This window comes from Zeus faber (genome assembly GCF_960531495.2).
Source record: "Zeus faber genome assembly, chromosome: 22".
In the NCBI taxonomy this organism is placed as follows: Eukaryota; Metazoa; Chordata; class Actinopteri; order Zeiformes; family Zeidae; genus Zeus; species Zeus faber.
This window is the reverse complement of record NC_137209.1, coordinates 12,224,207-12,246,030: the sequence shown is the minus strand read 5'-3', so window position 1 is coordinate 12,246,030 and position 21,824 is coordinate 12,224,207. Positions and strand designations below refer to the sequence as shown.

Below are 21,824 nucleotides of genomic sequence, written 5' to 3'. Positions count from 1 at the left end.
TTATATTCTTTCAAAGAATTATATTCTTTCTTATCTCAAGACTCCTCTGGACCAGCTCCAGGACCTGGTGGAGCTGAAGGACCAGCTGGAAGACTCATGATTCACGATGATGACATGTATCACAGTATATTCTTTTTAATCATTTTAAAAACAACACAGATAAATGTACAAGGCGAATAACTATGACCTGAATTTAACTTTTGGGTTGTTATTAAGGTTATTATGTTCTTAGGTAATTTGTTAAATAATTTCTCTGACTTTTTTTTTTTTTCTTGCAAAGTATCTGAAACACGACAGCAGTACACGGAGACATGGTTGAGGTCTCTTTAGAACCGGGACGCTTCAGACGTCTTTGAGTTGTCATTTGAGTTTGATCAATATCGATCTACATTTGGATCAGAAATGAGGGAAAATCCAGACAGTACCGCTCTGATGACGACACAACATTCTGCAAATCCACATTCACAGTGTGTGTGTGTGTGTGTGTAAGGTGCTGTGTGTGTGTGTGTGTGTGTGTGTGTGTGTGTGTGTGTGTGTGGGTGTGTGTGTGTGTGTGTGTGTGTGTGTGTAAGGTGATGGGTGTGAGTGTAAGGTGCTTTGTGTGTGTGTGTGTAAGGTGATAGGTGTGTGTGTAAGGTGCTTTATGTGTGTGTGTGTAAGGTGATTGGTGTGTGTGTGTAAGGTGATGGGTGTGTGTGTGTGTGTAAGGTGATGGGTGTGTGTGTAAGGTGCAACGCTGCTGGTAACTTCACCTTTACATCCTCTAATCTCCTCTTATGGTGTAAATATCACTCAACTTTGATTGCAATAATTGGGGGGTTTAACAGAACGGAATCTTTTGTTGGGGGGCAATGAAACAGTATTACAATGAAAAGTATTAGGGTCTCGCAAAAAAAAGTACCAGGTATAAACTAGGATGGCCGCGGTGCGTCTCGCTCTGCTCACCGGGGTGGAATTATATATGTATTATATATGTGGTATTATATATATATATAAAAGCATCTTTATCTTTATCTTATCTTATCTTACTCACTAATTTCTGCCTTTTGTGCATCAGCTTATGGTGAAAATGTCTATTTATGTAAAGGGAAACAAAGGTAAAACTAACTGTTAAAAAAAAAGGAACATGATTAAAAAACAAGTTTGCGTAGTACAATATGTCAAGGTCGCACTGGCTCCCAGGAATAGAATGGAAAGTTTCATTTTACCACATTATGTTCGATCAAGTCCAGTGATTCTACCCCCCCCAACCTCCTCCACCTCCTCCTCCTCCTCCATCTCCTCCTCTTCCGTGTTAGTGAGGCTGTTCTAAAAGGTTAGAGAGGGAGAGCGAGAGAGAGAGTAACACAGGCCAAACCCAGAGTAACCCGCTTTGTTCATGTGAAATCAGTCTTTAGTGGTTGTTTGCAGATCATTACATCGAGGTCTTCAGGTCATTTGGTAAGTTGTCTTCTCCTCTAACCGCAGAGAGCTGTGTGTGTGTTACACAATATATTGTTATAATCTGGTGATGTCTGGGATTTTGGAAATCCTGATATAGTTAAATGTTGTCTTTAAAGAGTGCACTGTTCAGAGTCCAAACCAAACCCAGGCTTGACTTTAGTTCTGCATCATAAGTTCCACACTGTGATAATGTCGTGAAAGTGGAAAAAATACATATGAATGTCTGGGATTTTACTGAAGAAAAGTAATGAACGCGAAGTACATACATACATACAAATATATACTTTATATACCGTATATACAGTATATATACACCATATATACAGTGTATACATATGTGTGTGTATATATACACTGTATATACTGTATATATATACTGTGTATATACTGTATATATTCTGTATATACTGTGTATATATATACTGTATATATATATATATATATATGTGTGCTCACAACCACACAACAACTGTGTCTGTTGTGTGGTTGTGACATTTTGTGTATGGTGCTATTACTGTCGTCTCCGTTATGTGTGTTGGATCTGTGTACTGTATATACAGTAGATAGACATGTTGCTTGCCTTGCTTTCCTGGTAGAATGTGTGTTGCCAGCTTCACACAATGAAGATGATACATGTATATTCAATAATTTATGTATATATTTTTTTACGTGTGTGTGTGTGTGTGTGTGTGTGTGTGTGTGTGTGTGTGTTAATATACAGAATATTACATTATTTTCTTCTTGACACCAACACTAGTGACTGGCTGGTTGATGAAGGAGCTGCGTTCTCCGTGGAATAAACCATTTTGGGTCCCAGAATAAGCTCTTTATGAAAATAATCTCTTTAAAAATCAACTAGATTCCCCCCCTCAGTTTTAAGTTTCATGGACACCTATCACAGAGTTTCCCAACCACCGGGCTGCGGACTGATGCCGGGCCACGGGGCTGTGAGAAGGCGGACGGGAATTTTTGCAGTAGTGTTGTTATGACGTCATCAGTGCCAAACTCTGCGAGTGCAAATGAGATCCATCTAAAATTGTGGCACTTTTGGCTTTCCATAAATGTTCACTCTATCTCCTCCCTCCAAAACCTCTACTTTTATCTGTGTTTAAATGTTTTGTGCTTTTATGGTCACTTTGTTTAATTCTTGCTTTGTCTTAATGTTTGTGATTTATTTTGCCTTCGTGCTGTTTCCAATCTGCTGCTGAACACCTGCATTGATGAATAATGTTGTTCCTATTCCAAAAATTGGAATCAGCATTTCTAATTGAATGGAACCTTTTTATGTAGCTTTTGTCATTTGATTTGGATTGTCCATCATTAATCCATGTATCCTCCTCTCCCTCTTTTTTGAAGTCGATCCATCGGAATGTTGCTCAAGGGTTCGTGGGTAGTGGCTTCATTGGTCATATCTGCTGTGTCAGCAAACAATGATTTATCTATATCATTGATATATACTCTAGAGTCTATATTATATTGATATGTACCATGGCCGTTATTTTATTTTCAAGCCTTTCAACAGCAATTTTCTTTACATATTTATTTGGTGTTTATATCAGTGTAATTATCTGCTTTTCCTTCATCTCAATCATTTCTTTGACAATTTCTAGTCCACTAAATTATATTTATAATTGTGACGGGGCTACTGTCATTGTTTTTCACTTTTATTGCTCATCACAGTGATGAAAGTTGGCATTTGGTGTCTTGTGTGGCGATAATGACGTATTTACAGAAGCTTACGAAGAGAAGTGAAGTTATGTAATTTTAGTGGTGACGCCTTCCAAAAAGAGTTGGCGTCTTTCTGTGACTAATTACAATTTCCGGGTTTTATTTTTTAGATGCATTCCTAGTACATGAACGCATCACTCATACCCACATTTGGGGTGGACTTCACTCAAAATGGTCACAAGTTTCTATGGATTAATGTATTTTTGATGAGTTTTTTGACGGGTTACGATTCCATGAAACAGGAAACAGCTTGACATTTTTACTTGATTATTTACAATTTGAAACTTTAACCACGACACGTCTGTGACGTCCTGGTTCTAACGACACCTCGACCGTGTTTGTAGCTCTAGCGGTCGTCCTGCTCCTGACTTTTACCCCAAGGGAAATCAGAGAATAATACAAATCTGATGCAGCCTTCATAATAATGCTAATAATAATAATAATAATAATAATAATAATAATAATAATAAAAAAAAATCATTATTATTAGTATTATTATTAGTATTATTATTATTATTGTTATTATTATTATTATTATTATTATTATTATTATTATTATTATTAATAATAAATTATTATTATTATTTTTATTATTTTTATTATTTTTATTATTATTTATATCAATAATAATAATAATTATAGAAGCCACCTCCTTTGTCACTGTCATCATCTGAAAATACATTTTGTGTAAAACTGTATATAATATTATTTGTTCTTTCATTATTCCATTTTCCATTAAAGTTATTCGTAAATAGCTTCTATATTCCAGCTTGAATTGAGTTGATATGAAACAAATTCAGTGGGGCACAAGTGGCGCTCAAGCACTTATAGAACAATTACCCACAGTGCATTTCATCAACACAGAGAGTCTCTGGATGTTTCCTTTTTGCCAAAAAAACAAGAAAATGAAAGAAACCGTTGGTTTAGAATAGAATAGAATATGCTAATGATGATAGGTAAATAATTGATTTTGAGAAGAACTGGACGTTGGGGAGTGAGGGACATGATGTGCCAGCCTCCATAATAACAACAACAGAATAGAAAAGAGTGATAAACTGACGCTATTCTAAAATGTTTCCAAAGTTTCAGTTAAAACTCTCCCTCCTTCTTTCTCTCCCTCTCTCATCCTAGATGATGGCTGGACTGCAGACATGGACGATGGGGCTGATGGTCCTGGCCTTAACCCTCGTTCTAACACGAGAGGAGACAGCTTCCTCTGGTTCCTCTGACGTTGTGAGGAAGGAATCTCACCCCGACCTCTTGAGGCAGGAGAGGGGTATCTACCAGCAAACGCTCTACATGTACGAGGGGAGGGTTGATACCAGCCCCTACGTGATAGGATGGGTAGGTCCTGTTTTTTCACTGATTCCGAGTGCTACACTTTAGCTTCCATCTGATACAGAGCACTGATCCATTCCACTCAACAGTATAGACATGAGGGTTGTTACAACACCATGATTTGTGATATATAATCCGTATTTACATATTTCATTCATCCATCCATTCATTCATTCATCCATCCATTGATTGATCCATCCATTCATGCATTCATTCATTCATTCATCCATTCATTCATTCATAACCTTTATGTAGATATTTGGAGGTACATATGTCTCTTGGTGTAGGGTCTTTGTTGTTGAGCTTGTTAAACTAGTATCAGTTCATCCCTCGTCCCAGTAGTTCACTGACCTTTATCCTTGAGATTCTGGAGATTCCTTTACTCAGATTTTATTGTTGAAATGTGGTTTGTGAAATGTGACCCAACCCATCATTTATAGTAAGTTTACAAGGTAGTGAAGGTTTGATCTAAATGCTAAAATATTTTTATAGAATTGAAAATAGAATTAAATAATAGAAAAGAAAAGTAGTGACACAATTTATTTTTATTTTTGTACAGATCTGGTCATTCCAGAAGGTGAAGAGATATCACCTTGAAGGTGAGGGTGCAAACTCCATCTTCACTGTGGACGATGAAGGACGTTTGTTTGTCAACAAGGCTCTGAACCAAAAGGAGAAGAGAATCTACTTCCTGAAGGCTCTGATGTATGACGGGGATAACACGCTGGTGGACTCTATACTGTTAGATGTCTGGGTGTTCTCCAGCGGCAGCGTCCCCGTCTTCCCAACAACATACAGTGGATCCATCAAGGAGAGGTCTAGAATTGGTGAGCATGCTGTTAAGCAGCAACGCTGCTGGGTCGCTCATTTGTCCTATTCCACATAAAGGCTCAAAGTCCAACGAAAGCCAATTGAATGTAACCATGAAGCATTTCTCCTACAACAGTTAAGCTCATAGTCACCTCCATGTGAGGTGTTAAAGCTCTGAAATGTGTTTACATTCATAACAGAATATGGAGGCCATTCATCGTCTTGAATTATAGGAAAGTTTCCTTTAAAGATTTTGTTGTTTCCCCTTCATTTCCAACGATGCAATTAAATACAGACCTTTTCTTGCTGAGATATTTTTCCTGTTTCCTCTTGAGTGGAGTTTTCCACAGTGTCTTGTCCACATTAATGTGGAGCGCTCCTGTGACTGAATTCTTACTGTTTAATTCTCCTAAAACAGGAACTGAAGTGGTTGCAGTGACAGCGACAGATGCTGACGACCCTGAACAACCTCAGGGAGCTCTACAGTACTCTCTGAGGCCAGAGGGAGAGCTCTCTGCCTTTGAAATCAACAGCTATACAGGTAGGCTGCCAGGCTGTTTTCATAATGACAATAAATATTCTTTATTCATTTTAACATTCTTAATGTTATAAAACTCCCCAAAAGAAGATGAAAATAGATTTAGAAAATTAGAAAGGAGGAATATTTTACCTGCTCACTGTAACTACCACATTTTGTACACAAACACGCACGCACACACACACACACACACACACACACACACACACACACACACACACACACACACACACACACACACACACACACACACACACACACACACACACACACACACACACACACACACACACACACACACACACACACACACCCAGTGGAGACAGCATCTGATGGATGGTGTGGGTGGGGAGTGAGTGGGTGGGTGTGGTCAATGATCTATTAAATTAAAATCACAGATACATGGTCTGTACAGACACTAGGATTGAATGTTTGCTTTTTGCTTTGTTTGGGGAAGTTTGGAGGTAAAAGATTTTGGGGAGTTAGGGCCAACCTTTAATAGATCAATAAAACAATGAAGGAGGGAAAGAGAAGCTACGACGTGTATAGAAAGAAATAGTGAAGAGCTGAAGGCATCCAAGAAAGAACAACAGAAAGAAAGAAAAAGCAGCAGAAGATTCCACCCCTTCTATCTCTCTCTGTCTGTCTCTCTGTTTCTCTCTCTCTCTCTCTCTCTCAAGCATTCTTACATCACCAAATCATAACAAGACATAATTATTTTGTTACACAACAAGGAAAATACATTAAGACAATAATGAAATAAAAAAAAATAAAGAGTAGTAACAATACTGATAAAGAGGAAACAATATTTAATAACAACAACAAAAATATGTGAAATAAACAATAAAAACAACATGCGAAAAATGAAATAAATAAAGTTGGAGAACAGGTAAACACATCAAGGTGTGTAGTGTCCCTCCTTTCCTGACAGCACATGGCTTGGCTGGTATTTAAATTGATTGTATATTTTAGAATTGTATTAGATTTAGTGTTGTAGTCATCTCTGATGTCCTGATATTTGTGGCAGCTTGTGAGGAAGTGTCTCCTCGGCTGCAGTGGGAGCACAGCCTGGCCTCTCTGGGTTGCCAGATCTGATGGTGGCGGCCCTTTTCCACGGCCAGACTGTGTTCACTGACTCTGTACATCTTCAAGATTTTTTTTATTTACCATGGTCAAATATTCTGCAGTGGTGTGCTGTCTATTTAGGGATAAATAGCATTGAAGCTTATTTTGGCTTTTTGTAGATTCTTCCCAATATGTTTTATAATTCACTTACATATTCATATGACATACATACAAATACATACTGTGCTGTATTGCTGTTCTGTTTGGTGTTACTGTATTGCTGTGCCGTACTGTTGTATACTACACTGTATACCTCCACACACACTTTATTCACATGCACTTTACTGCACATATCTGTACAGTGGTACCTCGACTTACGACTGTAATTCGTTCTATAAGAACGGTCGTATGTTAAAACAGTCGTATGTCGAAACATTTTTTCCCATATAAATTATGAAATCATGAAGGGTGAAAATAAACAAAATACACAGCACAAACACAGTAAATATGAAAAAAATATCGATAAGCCACGAACTACGTGCACACACGATGTAGGTCGCCCGCTGACTGACTGCTGACTGGCCGCCCACGCGCCAACTGCAAATTTCCACGGTCGTATCTTGGAGCAGTCGGTCGCAAGTCGATACAAATTTTCACGACTATCGCTACTCGTATGTTGGATTAGTCGTAAGTAGATGCAGTCGTAAGTCCAGGTACCACTGTATATACAAATAACCTATCCCATATACATAACTCTATTCCCTTCACTTCCATTTTGTACCACCACTCTGTATTTCCTTTTTGAGTCCTATTTAATTACATTTAATTTAATTCTAATTTATATTATTCTATTCACTGACTGCACAACATTTTAGGAATCAATTAGTTTCAGTTAGTTGCTAGGTGGAAATTAGGTTAGCTATTATGTTCAGTTTAGTACTTATTGTGCATAATCTCCAGGTGCGTTGCAAAGACATTTCACTGCATATATGTATGAAAGTATGTTTATGTATGTGACAAATTAACCTCTTGAATCTTAAATCTTGAATCTTCTCTATGTTCATCTTTTGGTTTCAGGGCTTTATAATGATAGGAGAGGGGGTCGCTCATTTTTCTGTGATTTTGAATTTAATTGCTCTTTTTTCAATATAAATGATTAGTGGGTATGGGCCTAATTCTTACCTGCATGTGTTGTTTGGGGTTTTCCTCTGGACATGGAGGATGCTCTTACAGAATTCTGCGTTCAGTGTTTCTATTTGGTGTTTGTCCCATTTTACAAAATCTGGGTTTGAAAGAGTCTCTCTCTCTCCAGGTGTAGTCACATCCACGTCTGATTCCCTGGACCGTGAAACCAGGAGCCAGTATGTGCTGGTGGTCCAGGCCCAGGACTTGAAAGGCCAACCCGCAGGCCACACGGCCACCACCTCTGTCACCATCACCATCATTGACATCAACGACAACATCGCCTCCTTCACCAGACGTAAGGACTAGAGTACAAACTAAACATGACTTCATGGAATTCAATAAAGACCATTTGAGAAGTGGAGTCAGGACCGTCCAGGGACAGTATTAATGATATTGGAACTGAAGTGTTTATGCTGCACTTTCTATTTATATTTAAACAGCAACGTATTGTTTTGAGTGATGTTTGCATGTAGAAGAATACATCCTTTTAGGGTACGATAAATGACACTATAAGCTTATTTAATTATGCTTATTCTTATTTATATAATGTTAAACACATAAATATATGTGACAACTATAAGGCGTTTAAATGGAAATACTACATCACACTCAATGTCTTTGTGGATGGAAAATGCATTCTGTGTTTAGAACAGCAGTGGAAGTCGCAGATTTCACACCTCCTGCGTTCCCCGTCCACAGGGACGTACGAATTTCAGGTCCCAGAAGAACAGAAGCTGAATGAGACCATAGGTACTCTGACGCTGGAGGACAGAGACGAGATCCAGAACAAAGACCCCGTCTTCACCATCACGCCGCCCTTTGACAACATGTTTCAAGTCAAACTCAGCCCAGTCAAAGATGGGGACCTCATGCTCAGACAGGTGAGGTCAGCGGCAGGGAAACTCAAAGCCATGAGGGCTGTCTTTGGATAGGGATGAAAGAATGAGATCAAGATGAAACCAACACATATTTGTTTAAATATAAGCAGCAACATCCACCTGTAGGAACTCTTTCTTCAAACCTTCTTCACCTGCTGGTATATCCCACACAACCAGTCCATTGGGCATCCTGGATTTCTATTGGTCCATTGGAATAGTGAGGTTGCTGATAATGTACAAGTGTTTGTAAAACTTGTCAAATGCTTTATAAGCCTATCAGCTTCAGTTTAGCATTAAAAATTGATGGAATAACATCCAAGTGTTGCTGTTTTTTTGGAGGGTTACAGTCATCAATTTATAATCCCCACCCTCCCACTCAAGGTCCTGGACTATGAGACAAGGAGCAGCTACAGTTTCACTGTGCATGTGTGGGAGAACAACCTGGAGACCCCTGCTGATAATGCAGACAGTGCCATCACCAGCGCCCAGGTGAGCTGTCACAGGAATACAGACACATGTAAAGTCATATATGATATTACAAACAAAATGTTTCAGTGGTATTGAACTGACTAAATTTGACAGGTGAACATCAAGGTAATAGATGTGGACGAGCCCCCGATGTTTACCAGGCCTATCTACAAGTTTAGCGTGATGGAGGAAACCATGGTAACCAACATAGGGGCCGTGAGCGCCAAAGATCCTGACAAGGCCAGCCAGAGCATAAGGTACGACACACATTATATAGTATTTATATATAAATAAATTCTACACTTAAATTATAGAGAGAAAATTCTTAATTAGTGGTAATCCCTCCTCCTCCTCTAGGTATTCAATAGAAGACAAGGACTGTCCGATTGGAGTAGACCCCAGCACAGGTCAGCTGTTCACCCTGAGGAAGCTGGACAGAAAGCTGGAGGCCACACACATCTTCCAAGTCAGAGCTCAGGAGGAGCCAGGCGGTATGACACACACACACACACACACACACACACACACACACACACACACACACACACACACACACACTCACAAAATCACAGCAACAGAAATAATCATAATAATGATATAGCTGCAGGCAGCAATACACAGGGTCCAGTTTACTTCATTTAGGTACTGTATGTATTACAATTTTCCCGGTTCTGTGAAATGAGCACAAGTTACAAAAAGCAGCTGTCTGCTTGTTGTCAATAAATCACTGTTTGTCATTGGTATAACTCACCGTGATGCTTGTGGTAATACAACTCTACTCTCAGAGGCTGATATATGATGTCTCAGCGTCAGTTACTTAGACTGTGATAGGAGGTCTGTACGGTGCTGTAATGGGGTCCACTCTGTTCTCCCCTCGCTGTGGGCCGGCCGCTGTCCAGGGCCATGGGACTTGGTCAGGTTGCACGCGGGTTGGGTCGTGTATTTGTAGCTATTCCAATTCGCGGAGGTTCTGTAAAACAAGTCTTTCTAATGACACAAATTACAAAATTGCCAATTCTTCAATTTTAAATACGGAACTTTTCTGTAAAGGAGGCCAATGTGGGAATGACCATCTACTGCCTTGGACAAATGTTTTTTTATCCAGCCATGTTACAGATTCCATGTGGGAAAGGGGCTTTAGGTTGTGTGACAATCCATGTGCTCGTTCCTCCTCTTCAGGGTTGGAGTCCTTTGTCAAGGTAAACATTCTGGTTCAGGGCGTCAATGCTCATGCACCAGAACTCGTTTGGGATGAGGTCTTTGTCTGTGAGAAGGACACGGCAGGAAGGGTAAGATATGCATGATCTAACTAACCAAGAGGCCTGGCTAGTGAGGTGTTGCTGTTTTTTCTTACAGTATTGTGTCTTGCATTTTGTCCCTACCTGGTTTTTAAACCTTTCATTTTACATCACTGCTCTCACATGGCAGCATGGCAGCATGTTCAGGTACAGTAACTTGGATCATAGTGGAGTAAATGGAGGTTGCCTGATTTTGACTTCCTAGAAAATGTAGATACATAGATAGATGCTTTTTTGAAAGTGAAAGCGCAAATGTGATAAATCAATGAAATAAAACAATTGAACTGAAACTGAGTCTTTCTCTGCTTCTCAGGTAATCGGAATGTTAAACGCCACTGACACAGATGACCAGATTCCATTCTTTAGTTTCTCCCTCGTTCACCCTTCAACCACCTTCTCCATCACAACCAGTAAGTCCCTGTGGCGGTTGGACAAGTAGTTTATTCATCTTTTGTTTTGCTTAAACACTGTAGTGAAAGAAAGAAAGAAAGATAGAAAGAAAGAAAGAAAGAAAGAAAGAAAGAAAGAAAGAAAGAGAAAGAAAAACGTTATGAATGACATAAAATCTACTGTTAATTAACAAACTCTTTGGAAAAAAAATAGTCTTATAACAAGTAAGCAGTTTCCAAATCTCAAATGATGACTTGGACAACATCCAATCTGGATTTTGGCCACAACACAGCACTGAGACAGCTCTTATTAAGGTTCTTTATCACATTTGTCTAAATCAGAAGTGTCTAAACCTTTTCCACAAGGGCCAGATCGGGAAATATGAAACCACCTGGGGGCCGCACTTAAAATATATCTATATTTTTAATTAAAATACATCTATAATATAAGATATATTTAATCATCATCAATCAAACCTCTCGCTGGGATACTTTGGCAACAATTCATCCCAGTAATCACATCTTGTTAAATCAGTACATTTTTATATATTTTTGACATTTTTGCCTTTTTTTGACAGCACAGTGTGGAATAACAGAAGAAGGGACAATGTGTGTTTCTATGTGTACATTATAAATAAGCATGATTTTATGCTGAACGTGTGTGTCCTCGTCTGTGTGGGTACGTTCCATAGTGACATCATACAGATTGAGTGCTGCCATCGCGTGGACAAAATAAGAATCGCTGCCTTTAAAAATAATAACAGATTGAAGACAGTCTTGAATTGGTTCAAGTCTTATTTACAAGACAGGGACCATCTCGTCTCCCTTGGTAACTATGTGTCCAAATGAACCAACATCATGTATGGAGTTCCCAACGGTTCAATCCTTGGGCCATTTCTATTCAACCTTTACATGCGGCCATTAACCCACTGGGGTGGGTGTAGGGGGGTTTGAGCAGCCACACCTATCTTGGGTCTAGGTAATGAGGTGAAGGATCAGTGTGGCTGTTCAACTGTTACTCATTAGAGTAATCAACGAGCATCAGGTTAAACCCCCTTTCCCCACACACACAGGAGAGGAACCTTTATCATGACATGTCCATCTGCTCCAGGCTTGTTCCATGTTGTTCACTCGCTACAATAAACTGGTGTGTTTATGAGGAGGGCCCTGAAAACCCCACTCTGGTGGCAAGTGGGAGGCAAAACTGCCACTGTGCCACGGTGGAACAAGCCCGGAGCAGATGGACAACATGTCATAAGAGCTTCTCTCCTGTGTGTGTGGGGATCCTAAACCCAATTACCTAGAGCCAAGACAGGTGTGGCTGCTCAAACCACACCTCCCCCACACCACACCCAACTTCCTCCAGTTACACTGAGGAAACTTACATCTACATAGCTCTGTCACTGAGTGGCCGAGAAGACCCAAAATACATCTCTGATTTGCTCTTGCAATATGAACCCTTCAGACCTTCAGGTCATCTCGTCGTCTCACTTTACCCCGAGTAACGACAAGGCAAAACAAAAGAGATGCAGCATTAAGTTATTATGCCACAATTTGTTGGAACAAACTTCTTGAAGATCACTTCTCTTACTACTTTTAAATCCAGGCTCAAAACTTTTTAATATTTGCTACTGCTAATCAGCAAATATTCATGGTGCTTGATTTAAACTTCATCAATTTGCACTTTTTTCATATAATGCTTTTTGCATTTTTTGTAAAGTACTTTGAAATGCCCTTGTTTATGAAATTGCTATGTAAAGTTAATTTTTGAACTTGTTTCCACAAAGTTAAATAGATTTCCTATTTCAAATTCCTTTGGAGGTTATTGTGCATACAGATAATTCAGATATTGTGTAGAGAAGGTCGTCCCCTGGTTTTCCAAGGAAACCGATGTTGGGAGGAGATCTGACTAATTACACTATTATCATCCAAACCATCCAATTAGCTCCAGTAGCCTTTGTCCTCTGAAGTTCTTCCTCCATTCTGTTATATTGTGTAATTATAATGGGAGTGAGGCAGGTGAAGGAGATGAGAACTAGTGTGTTTAGAAATGGACTGCATAGAAGCTAGTGCTACGGTGGCTTTCACAGCTGAGTTGTGCAGAATTCTATCTCTGTCACTAGTGAGCAGGTACGACATGTCCTTCAAGTCAAGCACCTGCCTGTTGATACCTCCCTTGTATCTATGGCAGGGACCAAGTCCAAAATATCTGAGGATCAGAATGACACCCAGAATTGGGGGATACAGGTTGTCAACATGGTTTAGAAAGGAGGGAACATCACCAAAGCCTCTGAGTGAAAAACAGCGTCTCACAGTGTTCATGCTTCTGTGATGAGTGATGTTAAAATTGTGTTGTATTTCAGACAACTCAGACAACACAGCAGACATCAGATTGAAGCGCGGCCTTTTCAGCCTGGATGACCCTACAGACTACATGCTGGAGGTGCGAGTTGAAGATGGAGGACGCCCCCCTATGAGCAGTGTTGTTCAAGTGCCCATCAAGGTTTGTGTGTGTGTGTGTGTGTGTGTGTGTGTGTGTGTGTGTGTGTGTGTGTGTGTGTGTGTGTGTGTGTGTGTGTGTGTGTGTGTGTGTGTGTGTGTGTGTGTGTTTCATTGCATGTGTTTGTCAGCATTTGTCTATGCAGCTTCACTCTCGCACTCTGCCAGTGTTTCCCCACCTCTACAATGACACCACACACCACTTTCCCTTTAACCACTAAAAGGTAAGAAGCATGTATAACTGCTTATTGTTCAGGCCTAATAGTGATGCAAGCCTCACGAACGATTTGTTTGTAGGAAACATAAACCACTCGGAGTTGGAAGTCGCTCTGGAAAGAGTGGACGAGAGATTGAATGTTCTACTCATAACCTGAAAATAATGACTGTGGACTAAACTAATGTCCAAGACAAAAAAGGCCCAGGCATTTGGCACAATTCATATTGAATGTGACTGATACTCTTTGCCTTCCACCAAAATAAAAAGTTTTGACAGAATTAAATGATTGTTGTGAGAATTGCATTTACAACTCAGAGCCGAAGCGATTCTTGTGACTCATTCACCTGAAGTCCTCCCTCGCTCACCGTACGTGACACCAACTGAATGAAATGGAAAAAAAGAGTTGGAAAATCAGGCTCTTTTTACTGAGTGACTCATCAAGAGCCAGGTTTTAAAAAGGAGTCAAACTGTTCACCACTACGAATAATCCTCACTTTCAGAGTGAAACTTGTTCTGCTGGAGCTGGTATTCTGTCTGGAACTGATGATTTAGTACAACCTTGCAATTTTGCTGCAAAGTAATAACTTCCATTGTTTATTTTGGGAATAAGTGGAATTTGAAAAATGTTCACGGTGCACCAGGTGAGCTCTCACTAGTGTGGTGTGGCACAGCGGTTTAAAAAACACTGCTCTATACTATGTGTAGTAAATAAGGTGTTTTTGCTGCTTAGACCAGGGGTTGTCAGACATTTTGGAAGAAGATCAAAATGTCTTGTGACCCTGTCATTCCGTTGGACGATGTTGGATCTAACAACAGCAGAGTTAAGTACACGTACAAACCTCCGTGGAGTTGACTCCCCATGGGATTAAAATGTAATGAAATGATTGCCGTTCCTGCTGCTTTTGTGCTGATTTGTGCTGTAAAAATAATTTGTGTCATTATGTTTTTTGATATATTGAACATTTCATGTTTGTTATGTAATGTAACTGTTTTGATCACTTGAAGCTTGTAAATTGAAATATACATTTCTATCATATTGACATTTATTTCCATGCATGCTGTGCAGAGTCAGCGCAGCAGCAGCTTTTGTATCAGCAAAGTGTTTCCTCTTCTCCTGCACTGTTGGGTAAAGCAGTGGGAGAGTGAGTTGCTATGGTGACAGGGACGCACACACGAGTCTCTTCCTCTTGTTCTGTCTCACTGAAAATGAAGCCGACTGAAGTTATTCATTGTGCATCTACTGAATGATTTAACTGAAAATGATTTTTTCCTTTTTCCTTATTTTTGTGCATGTTCACTAAATCATCTGGTGACCAGTCCAAAACATTTGATTTGGGGGGGACTGGTCTCATACTTTAGGTTTGTCGGTGTGATGACAAGCGAATCCAGAAGGAATGTAACGTCATCTTGAAGATTGGAGTTGGTGTCATTGTGCTGATTACCATACTGGTCTGTCTACCTGCCATACTGGGTAATCACACACACACACACACACACACACACACACACACACACACACACACACACACACACACACACACACACACACACACACACACACACACACACACACACACACACACACACACACACACACACACACACACACACACACACACACACACACACACACACACACACACACATTTCAGGCTGTTTGTGACATTGCACACGTCAAAGAAGTCAGAGAAGTCACACAGAACCACGTTGAAGCCTGAAGCAGTCATGGCTAAGAAAACAACTGAAAGATCTCTGCCAACAATAAACATTGGAAATATTAGAAACAACAAATATTGGACATTGCAGGTAAATAAGATGGTGGATGTTCAGAAGAGGTTCAGAAGAAACAGGAAACAACCAATAATAAAAAGCTCAAAATTGTTGTTGATTTAAAGCAGTAAATGTAGAAGAAGCACTAAACTCCATTTGTATGTTGCAGTGGCCATAACGCACCGAGACTATAAAGTGAAAGATCATCTCTTATGAACAATAACTCCTGAGCATTACTTTGACGGAGGCAGTAGATTGATCCTGAATTGCTCCACCTTGAGAAAACACATTGAGAAGAATTCAGCTTCTTTGTACCTTAGTATATCTTATAGAGTGTGAATGCATGAATGTCAAGATGAGACTGAGCTCGAAAAAATACATCTCTCCTCTCACTCTCCTGTCACAGGGATGATGGTGATGTGGAGGTGCTACCAGAAGAAGAAGTCCCTGGCCAGGATGAACCACTACGAGGAGGGTGGAATCCAGATGAGCAGGTGTCAGCTGGTGGTGGACAACCAAGAGGATGGAGGAGAGATGGACATGGACAGGTACGTGGATGATGGAGGAAATGTGTTTTATTTGTCAAGTGTACAGTACAACACAAGGTCATTCGGTACAATGAAATTCTTGGGGCATGACAGGCAACAACTACGTAGTGTGGGCATAAAAAGATAAAATAACAAGACAAAAATAAGGAGGAAATATATATATCTTTTTTTAAATAAAATTAGAGTCAAATATAAAAAATAGTAGGAGTCGATGTTACAAATACGGGCAAGAGGTCACAGTGTATGTACATACAATTAAAATAAGAAAAATAATCCTTAAACGGAAACTAAAATAATTGGAACATTGTGGCAGTTCCAACAGAAATAGGTCAGTCTATTGCACAAGATATGGATATAAATGTAAAGTGAAGGAGTGTCGGTGGATATGTACATGTAGTAGTGGTGATGTACATTTCATTTACATAGGTGACTACAGATGTTGCAGGTTGAGAAGCCTGATGGCCTGGGGGTAAGAACTGTTCGTTAGTCCTGGTAGTCTGTGCCCGGATGCTCCGGTAACGTTTACCAGACGGCAGCAGCGTGAACAACCTGGGGGGCTGTAGTCCTTAATGATTTTCCGTGCTTTCCTAAGGCATCGTGTGCGGTAGATGCCTTGCACAGAGGGGAGGTGGCAACTAATGACCACCCTCTGGAGCGCCTTGCGATCGGCAGCAGAGCAGCTGCCGTACCAGGTGGTGATGCAGCCGGTGAGAATGCTCTCACTGGTGCATCAGTAGAAGCTGGTGAGAGTCCTGACAGACATGCCAAACTTCTTGAGTCTCCTCACGAAGAATGGGCGCTTTTGGGAAGTTTTTATTGCCGCGTCCGATTGCCTGGACCAGGAGAGGTCATCACTGATGGACACACCGAAACTTGCAGCAGGAGACTCTCTTCACTTCAGCTCCGTCGATGTGGATGGGGGCGTGCCCCCCCCGCTGTCATTTCCTGTAGTCTACGATCATCTCTTTAGTCTTTCAGAGTTTGAGAGAGAGGTTGTTATCCTGGCACCATGTTGCCAAGACGCTGACCTCCTCTCTGTACGAGGACTCATCATTGTTGGAGATGAGACTTAGGATGGTGGTGTCGTCCACAAACTTCAGGATGGTGTTGGTGCTGCGCATGGCCACACAGTCTTGTGTGAACAGAGCGTACAGGACGCGACTGAGTACACAGCCCTGCGGGGCTCCGGTGCTCAGGGTCAGTGCAGATGAGGAGACGATTCCCATTCTCACCACCTGGTGTCTGCCCGTCAGGAAGTCCAGGATCCAGTTACAGAGGGAAGTGTTAAGACCCAGGATCCTGAGCTTGGGAACAAGCTTAGCGGGCACAATTGTGTTGAATGCTGAGCTGTAATCTACAAACAGCCTCCTCATGTATGTGTTGCTCTTTTCCATGTGAGAGAGGGTGGTGTGCACTGCCAGGGCGATGGCGTCATCCATAGATCTGCTAGGGCGATATGCAAATTGAAGGGGGTCCAGGGTGTCAGGAAGGGAGGCGCAGATGTGGGTTCTGACTAGCCGCTCGAAGCACTTCATGATGGTAGAGGTCAGTGCTACGGGGCGATAGTCATTCAGGCAGGTGATGGGTTGTTTCTTTGGTACCGGGACAATGGTTGTCTGTTCGAAGCAGGTGGGGGCTGTAGACTGGATCAGGGGGAGGTTGAATATGGAGGTGAATACCTCCGCCAGCTGGTCGGCGCACACTCTGAGGATCTGGCCTGGAATGCCATCAGGCCCTGGAGACTTCCGAGGGTTTACTCTTTTAAGAGCGCTCCTCATGTCAGTCGTAGACAGGAACAGAGTGCAGTCGTCCTGGTCCTCCGCTAGCCTTGCAGCTGGGATGGTGTTGCTCACCTCAAACCGTGCGTAGAAGGTGTTGAGCTTGTCAGGAAGAGAGGCGGCTGGCTGGGCATCACTCCCGTTTCTCCCTTTGTAGTCTGTGATGGTGCGCAGTCTCCACCACATGCGTCTGGGGTCGGAACTGTGGTAGTCCCACTCCAGCTTGTCCCTGTAGGCTCTTTTGGCATCTCTGATGGCTTTCCAAAGGTCATATCTGGACTTCCTCAAGGCCTCCAGGTCCCCTGAGCTATAAGCGGAGGACCGTGCTCTGAGCTTAGCACGAACTTCACCATTAACACAGGGCTTCTGGTTGGGGAAAGTCCTGACCTTGACTCTCGGGACGACGTCATCAATGCACTTGGAGATGTCGGCTGAGACAGATGCATCAATGTCCCCATCAGCTGCAACACAGAACATCTGCCAGTCCGTGGTTTCGAAACAGTCCTGGAGAGTGGCAGTGGATTCTTCACTCCAGGTTTGGACATCTGGCAAACCAGTTTTCCTTGCTTTAATCGTTGTCTGTAGGTTGGTAGGAGAAGAATGGAGGTGTGATCTGCCTTACCAAAGGCAGGGCGGGGGAGCGGTTTGTAGCTGTCCCGTAGTTGTGAATAACAATGGTCGAGAGTCTGATATACCCATGGTAGGAAAGTTGATATGCTGGTGATGTTTAGGTAAAAATTTCCTCATATTAGCCACAAACAATAGAAGCTGCCTCAGGGTGAGTCTTCTCCAGTCCATTGATTACTCCGTAAAGGTCCTCTAATGCGCACCTTTTATCCACCTGCGGGGGTACGTAGACTGCCGTGATTATAGTGGAGCTGAATTCCCGCGGGAGGTAGAAGGGACAGACTTTTATAGTTTAGAGCTCCAGGTCCGGAGAGCAGTGTTTTGAAAGTACTGATATATCCGAACCCCAGCGAGAGTTAACCATAATGCAGACCCCACCGCCTCTGCGTTTACCTGACTCCGTGGTTCTGTCGTGCCAGTAGATGGAAAATCCAGCCGGAGTAACGGCAGAGTCCGGAACCGTAGCGTCCAGCCAGGTTTCTGTGAACGCCAGCACACAGCAGTTTGCGATGTTCCGCTGGAACTTAATCCGTGCGTGTAGTTCGTCCATTTTTTGTCCAGGGATTGAACATTTGCCAGTAAAATGCTCGGTATCTCGTCCGAGATCTGCATAGAATTCCGGCACGTTTTCCTCTTCTTTCCTCCGTCGGTGGAAAGGACACATCGGCGGCAGGACAAAGGGATCGCAGCACGTACTCCAGTAAGTTGCATCAAGCAAGTCTCCATCAAAAATAAGAACAATAAAAATAATAATAAACACAAAACTAAGACTTGAATGCGGAGCCATTGCCGGTGCGTCAATACTACGGCGCACCTGGAAGTTAGACCGAATGTCTTTATCTGGTGATGAGCACCGATACAGACACTGGTGTTATTGGTCCAGTGTACCATAGTATATTCTCAATACAAAAATATGTCAGACAGTACAGGAAAGCAGCTTGATATTCTAGTCATGGGATGCAAAGAAACATGATCTCAACACATTGATCTACTCTTGGAAGGATTGTCCGGTGTTTATTCAGAGCAACCTTGTCGTATTAGATGCTGTTAAAACACAGATTATATTCAAATTACATTCAAAGGTGAGGCACTTGCTTTTTAGTTCAACTGGTTAAAAAACCTCCAAATAAAACAATTACATGTCATCAGCCAGGATCATTACATTCTTCCACCTCCAGATGCTCTGCCAATCATCTGTCCTTCTCTTTCTCTCTTCTAGAGACGGCCTCTCCATCCTGACCTCCGCTCCCCACGACAGCTCCCTACTCCGCCACCCAGACCACAGCCCGCACCACCTGCCGCCCCCCGCCTGCGATGGAGACATGGCCGTGATGATCCAGGCAAAGAAGGACAAGGTTGACCACGAGGTGAACAGCTTCCCCAACGACACCGTGCAAAGCTTCAGCTACGAGGGCTCTGGGTCTCTGGCTGGAAGCCTCAGCTCCCTGGTGAGCTCCTCCAGCGACTCAAGTTTGGATTTCAGCTTCCTGAAGGAGTGTGGGCCAAAGTTTAGAAAACTGGCCGAGATGTACATGGAGGGATCGGACGAATCAGACTAGTTTCCAAACTGAGGCTACGCAGGTTACAGGAGGCTGACTTGACTCAAGAAAACACACACACACACACACACACACACACACAGACACACACACACACACACACACACACACACACAGACATGCACAAAACAAAAAAACTACACTGGATCAAACACACAAATTGGAGCCATATCATATTTTGCCACATCACAGCACTTGTACAGTACATCACATAATATGCGGTGAAATGTAATGACACTCATTGATTGTGACAAATAACCTTTTGAATCTTGGATCTTCTTCATGATATTCCTTGAAACCAGGGGTGAGCAAAGCTTTTTGTAAAAGATTTCACAACTAACAATTTTCACATTTGTTTAATCAGAAACATGTTTTAACAGTCGTGCACATGTAGCTCATTCATTCCATTAACCAGTTCACACATTCCAACAAATGTATTTCAATTGCACATGTACCTTGTCTTTTAGTCTGTTTTGAGATTTTCATTATACAGTAAATGAGGTTAATCACAGTTTTCTGACATGTAAAATGTAGAATGGGATGTTGGAGGTGTTGAGGGTTGATCTCAGAGCACAAGTGCTCAACACCTTCAACTGATCATCTGAAATGGGTGCAGCCGACGAGGCCTGTTTTGAATCCAACCCATTATCTCTGTGATATTCTTATGTTTTATCTTTCTATTATTTGCTTTTATATTTAAAAGTGTGGTATTCCTTATGTAAAACACTTTGAATTGCCCCTGTGTGTGAAATGTGCTCTACAAATAAGCTTGCCTTGCCTTATTTTATTTTAATATCTTACAACTGGCTGTGGTATTGAAAGCCTGGAATAGAACTTTTTATTTTTCTTCTATATTTTGTGGGAAAATCTTAATTGTGATATTTGATTTCAAGTTGTTGCTCTGTAAATGTGAGGCAGGAGAAGGTCTTCCATCACTGATCAAGGGGCTACCGAACAAGACCCATTTAAGAGTATTTTAGATTTTCCGGTCCCCACGTGGGAAAACACTGATAACACCATTGATTTTCTTTAATAATACTTCTGTAGATGCATAATCAAGTGTTTGTATGAATAAAATTAAAACTTTCATTTTGTTGGTGTCGTGTTTTCGTCACAGTAGTATTTAGGATTTCATTGTTTTTTAGGAAATTTAAAGTATATTATCGAGATTTAGAGTGGGGTTGACCTTATTTATGGTTAAGACATAAATACATAAACATTATATAAAGTGAATAACTTGAATATGTATTTGTGTCACTTGTTACACAGGGCTCAGTGATATGAATGAATAATTAATACAATAGTTATCTGGTAAATACTACAAAATATTGACATTATCCAATATGATTATTATTAATAGTATGATATTATGATGAATAAGAACAATAACTTAAGTATTGTTCATTAGCAATGTGTATCTCATTGGTAAACAGTGATCAGGCTTTTAGGGCCATGAGTTAAAGATACAATTAATAGAAACTGCCACCATGACGCCCACACAGTCTGTTTGTTAGTCCCGTGATGCCTAGATACGTCAGTTACTTGGATAGTAAAATGCATTTTGTTGTCTGAGCTCTTGTACTCTGTGCAATGAAAATTAGTTTCTTCTATATGTAGAGTGTTCTGGCAGCGACGCCTACTTACTATTTTGCCTAATATTATTGTGTATCTGTCAGCACAAACCCT

At 41.2% G+C, this 21,824-nt stretch overlaps 1 protein-coding gene across 1 annotated transcript; it reads left to right on the top strand.

Annotated features, from left to right (window-relative positions):
- Positions 1 to 4,329: 4,329 nt before the first annotated feature.
- LOC307247131 (cadherin-5-like) lies at positions 4,330 to 20,138 on the top strand (the record flags this gene model as incomplete). The annotated part of the gene is made up of 14 exons (XM_080023197.1): positions 4,330 to 4,515; positions 5,069 to 5,336; positions 5,738 to 5,860; positions 8,235 to 8,402; positions 8,756 to 8,988; positions 9,367 to 9,474; positions 9,568 to 9,710; positions 9,811 to 9,944; positions 10,633 to 10,742; positions 11,065 to 11,161; positions 13,504 to 13,643; positions 14,923 to 14,998; positions 16,033 to 16,174; positions 19,799 to 20,138. The coding sequence occupies 14 exons, from the start codon at positions 4,330 to 4,332 to the stop codon at positions 20,136 to 20,138; spliced, it is 2,268 nt and encodes a 755-aa protein (XP_079879323.1).
- Between the last annotated feature and the right edge of the window lie 1,686 nt (positions 20,139 to 21,824).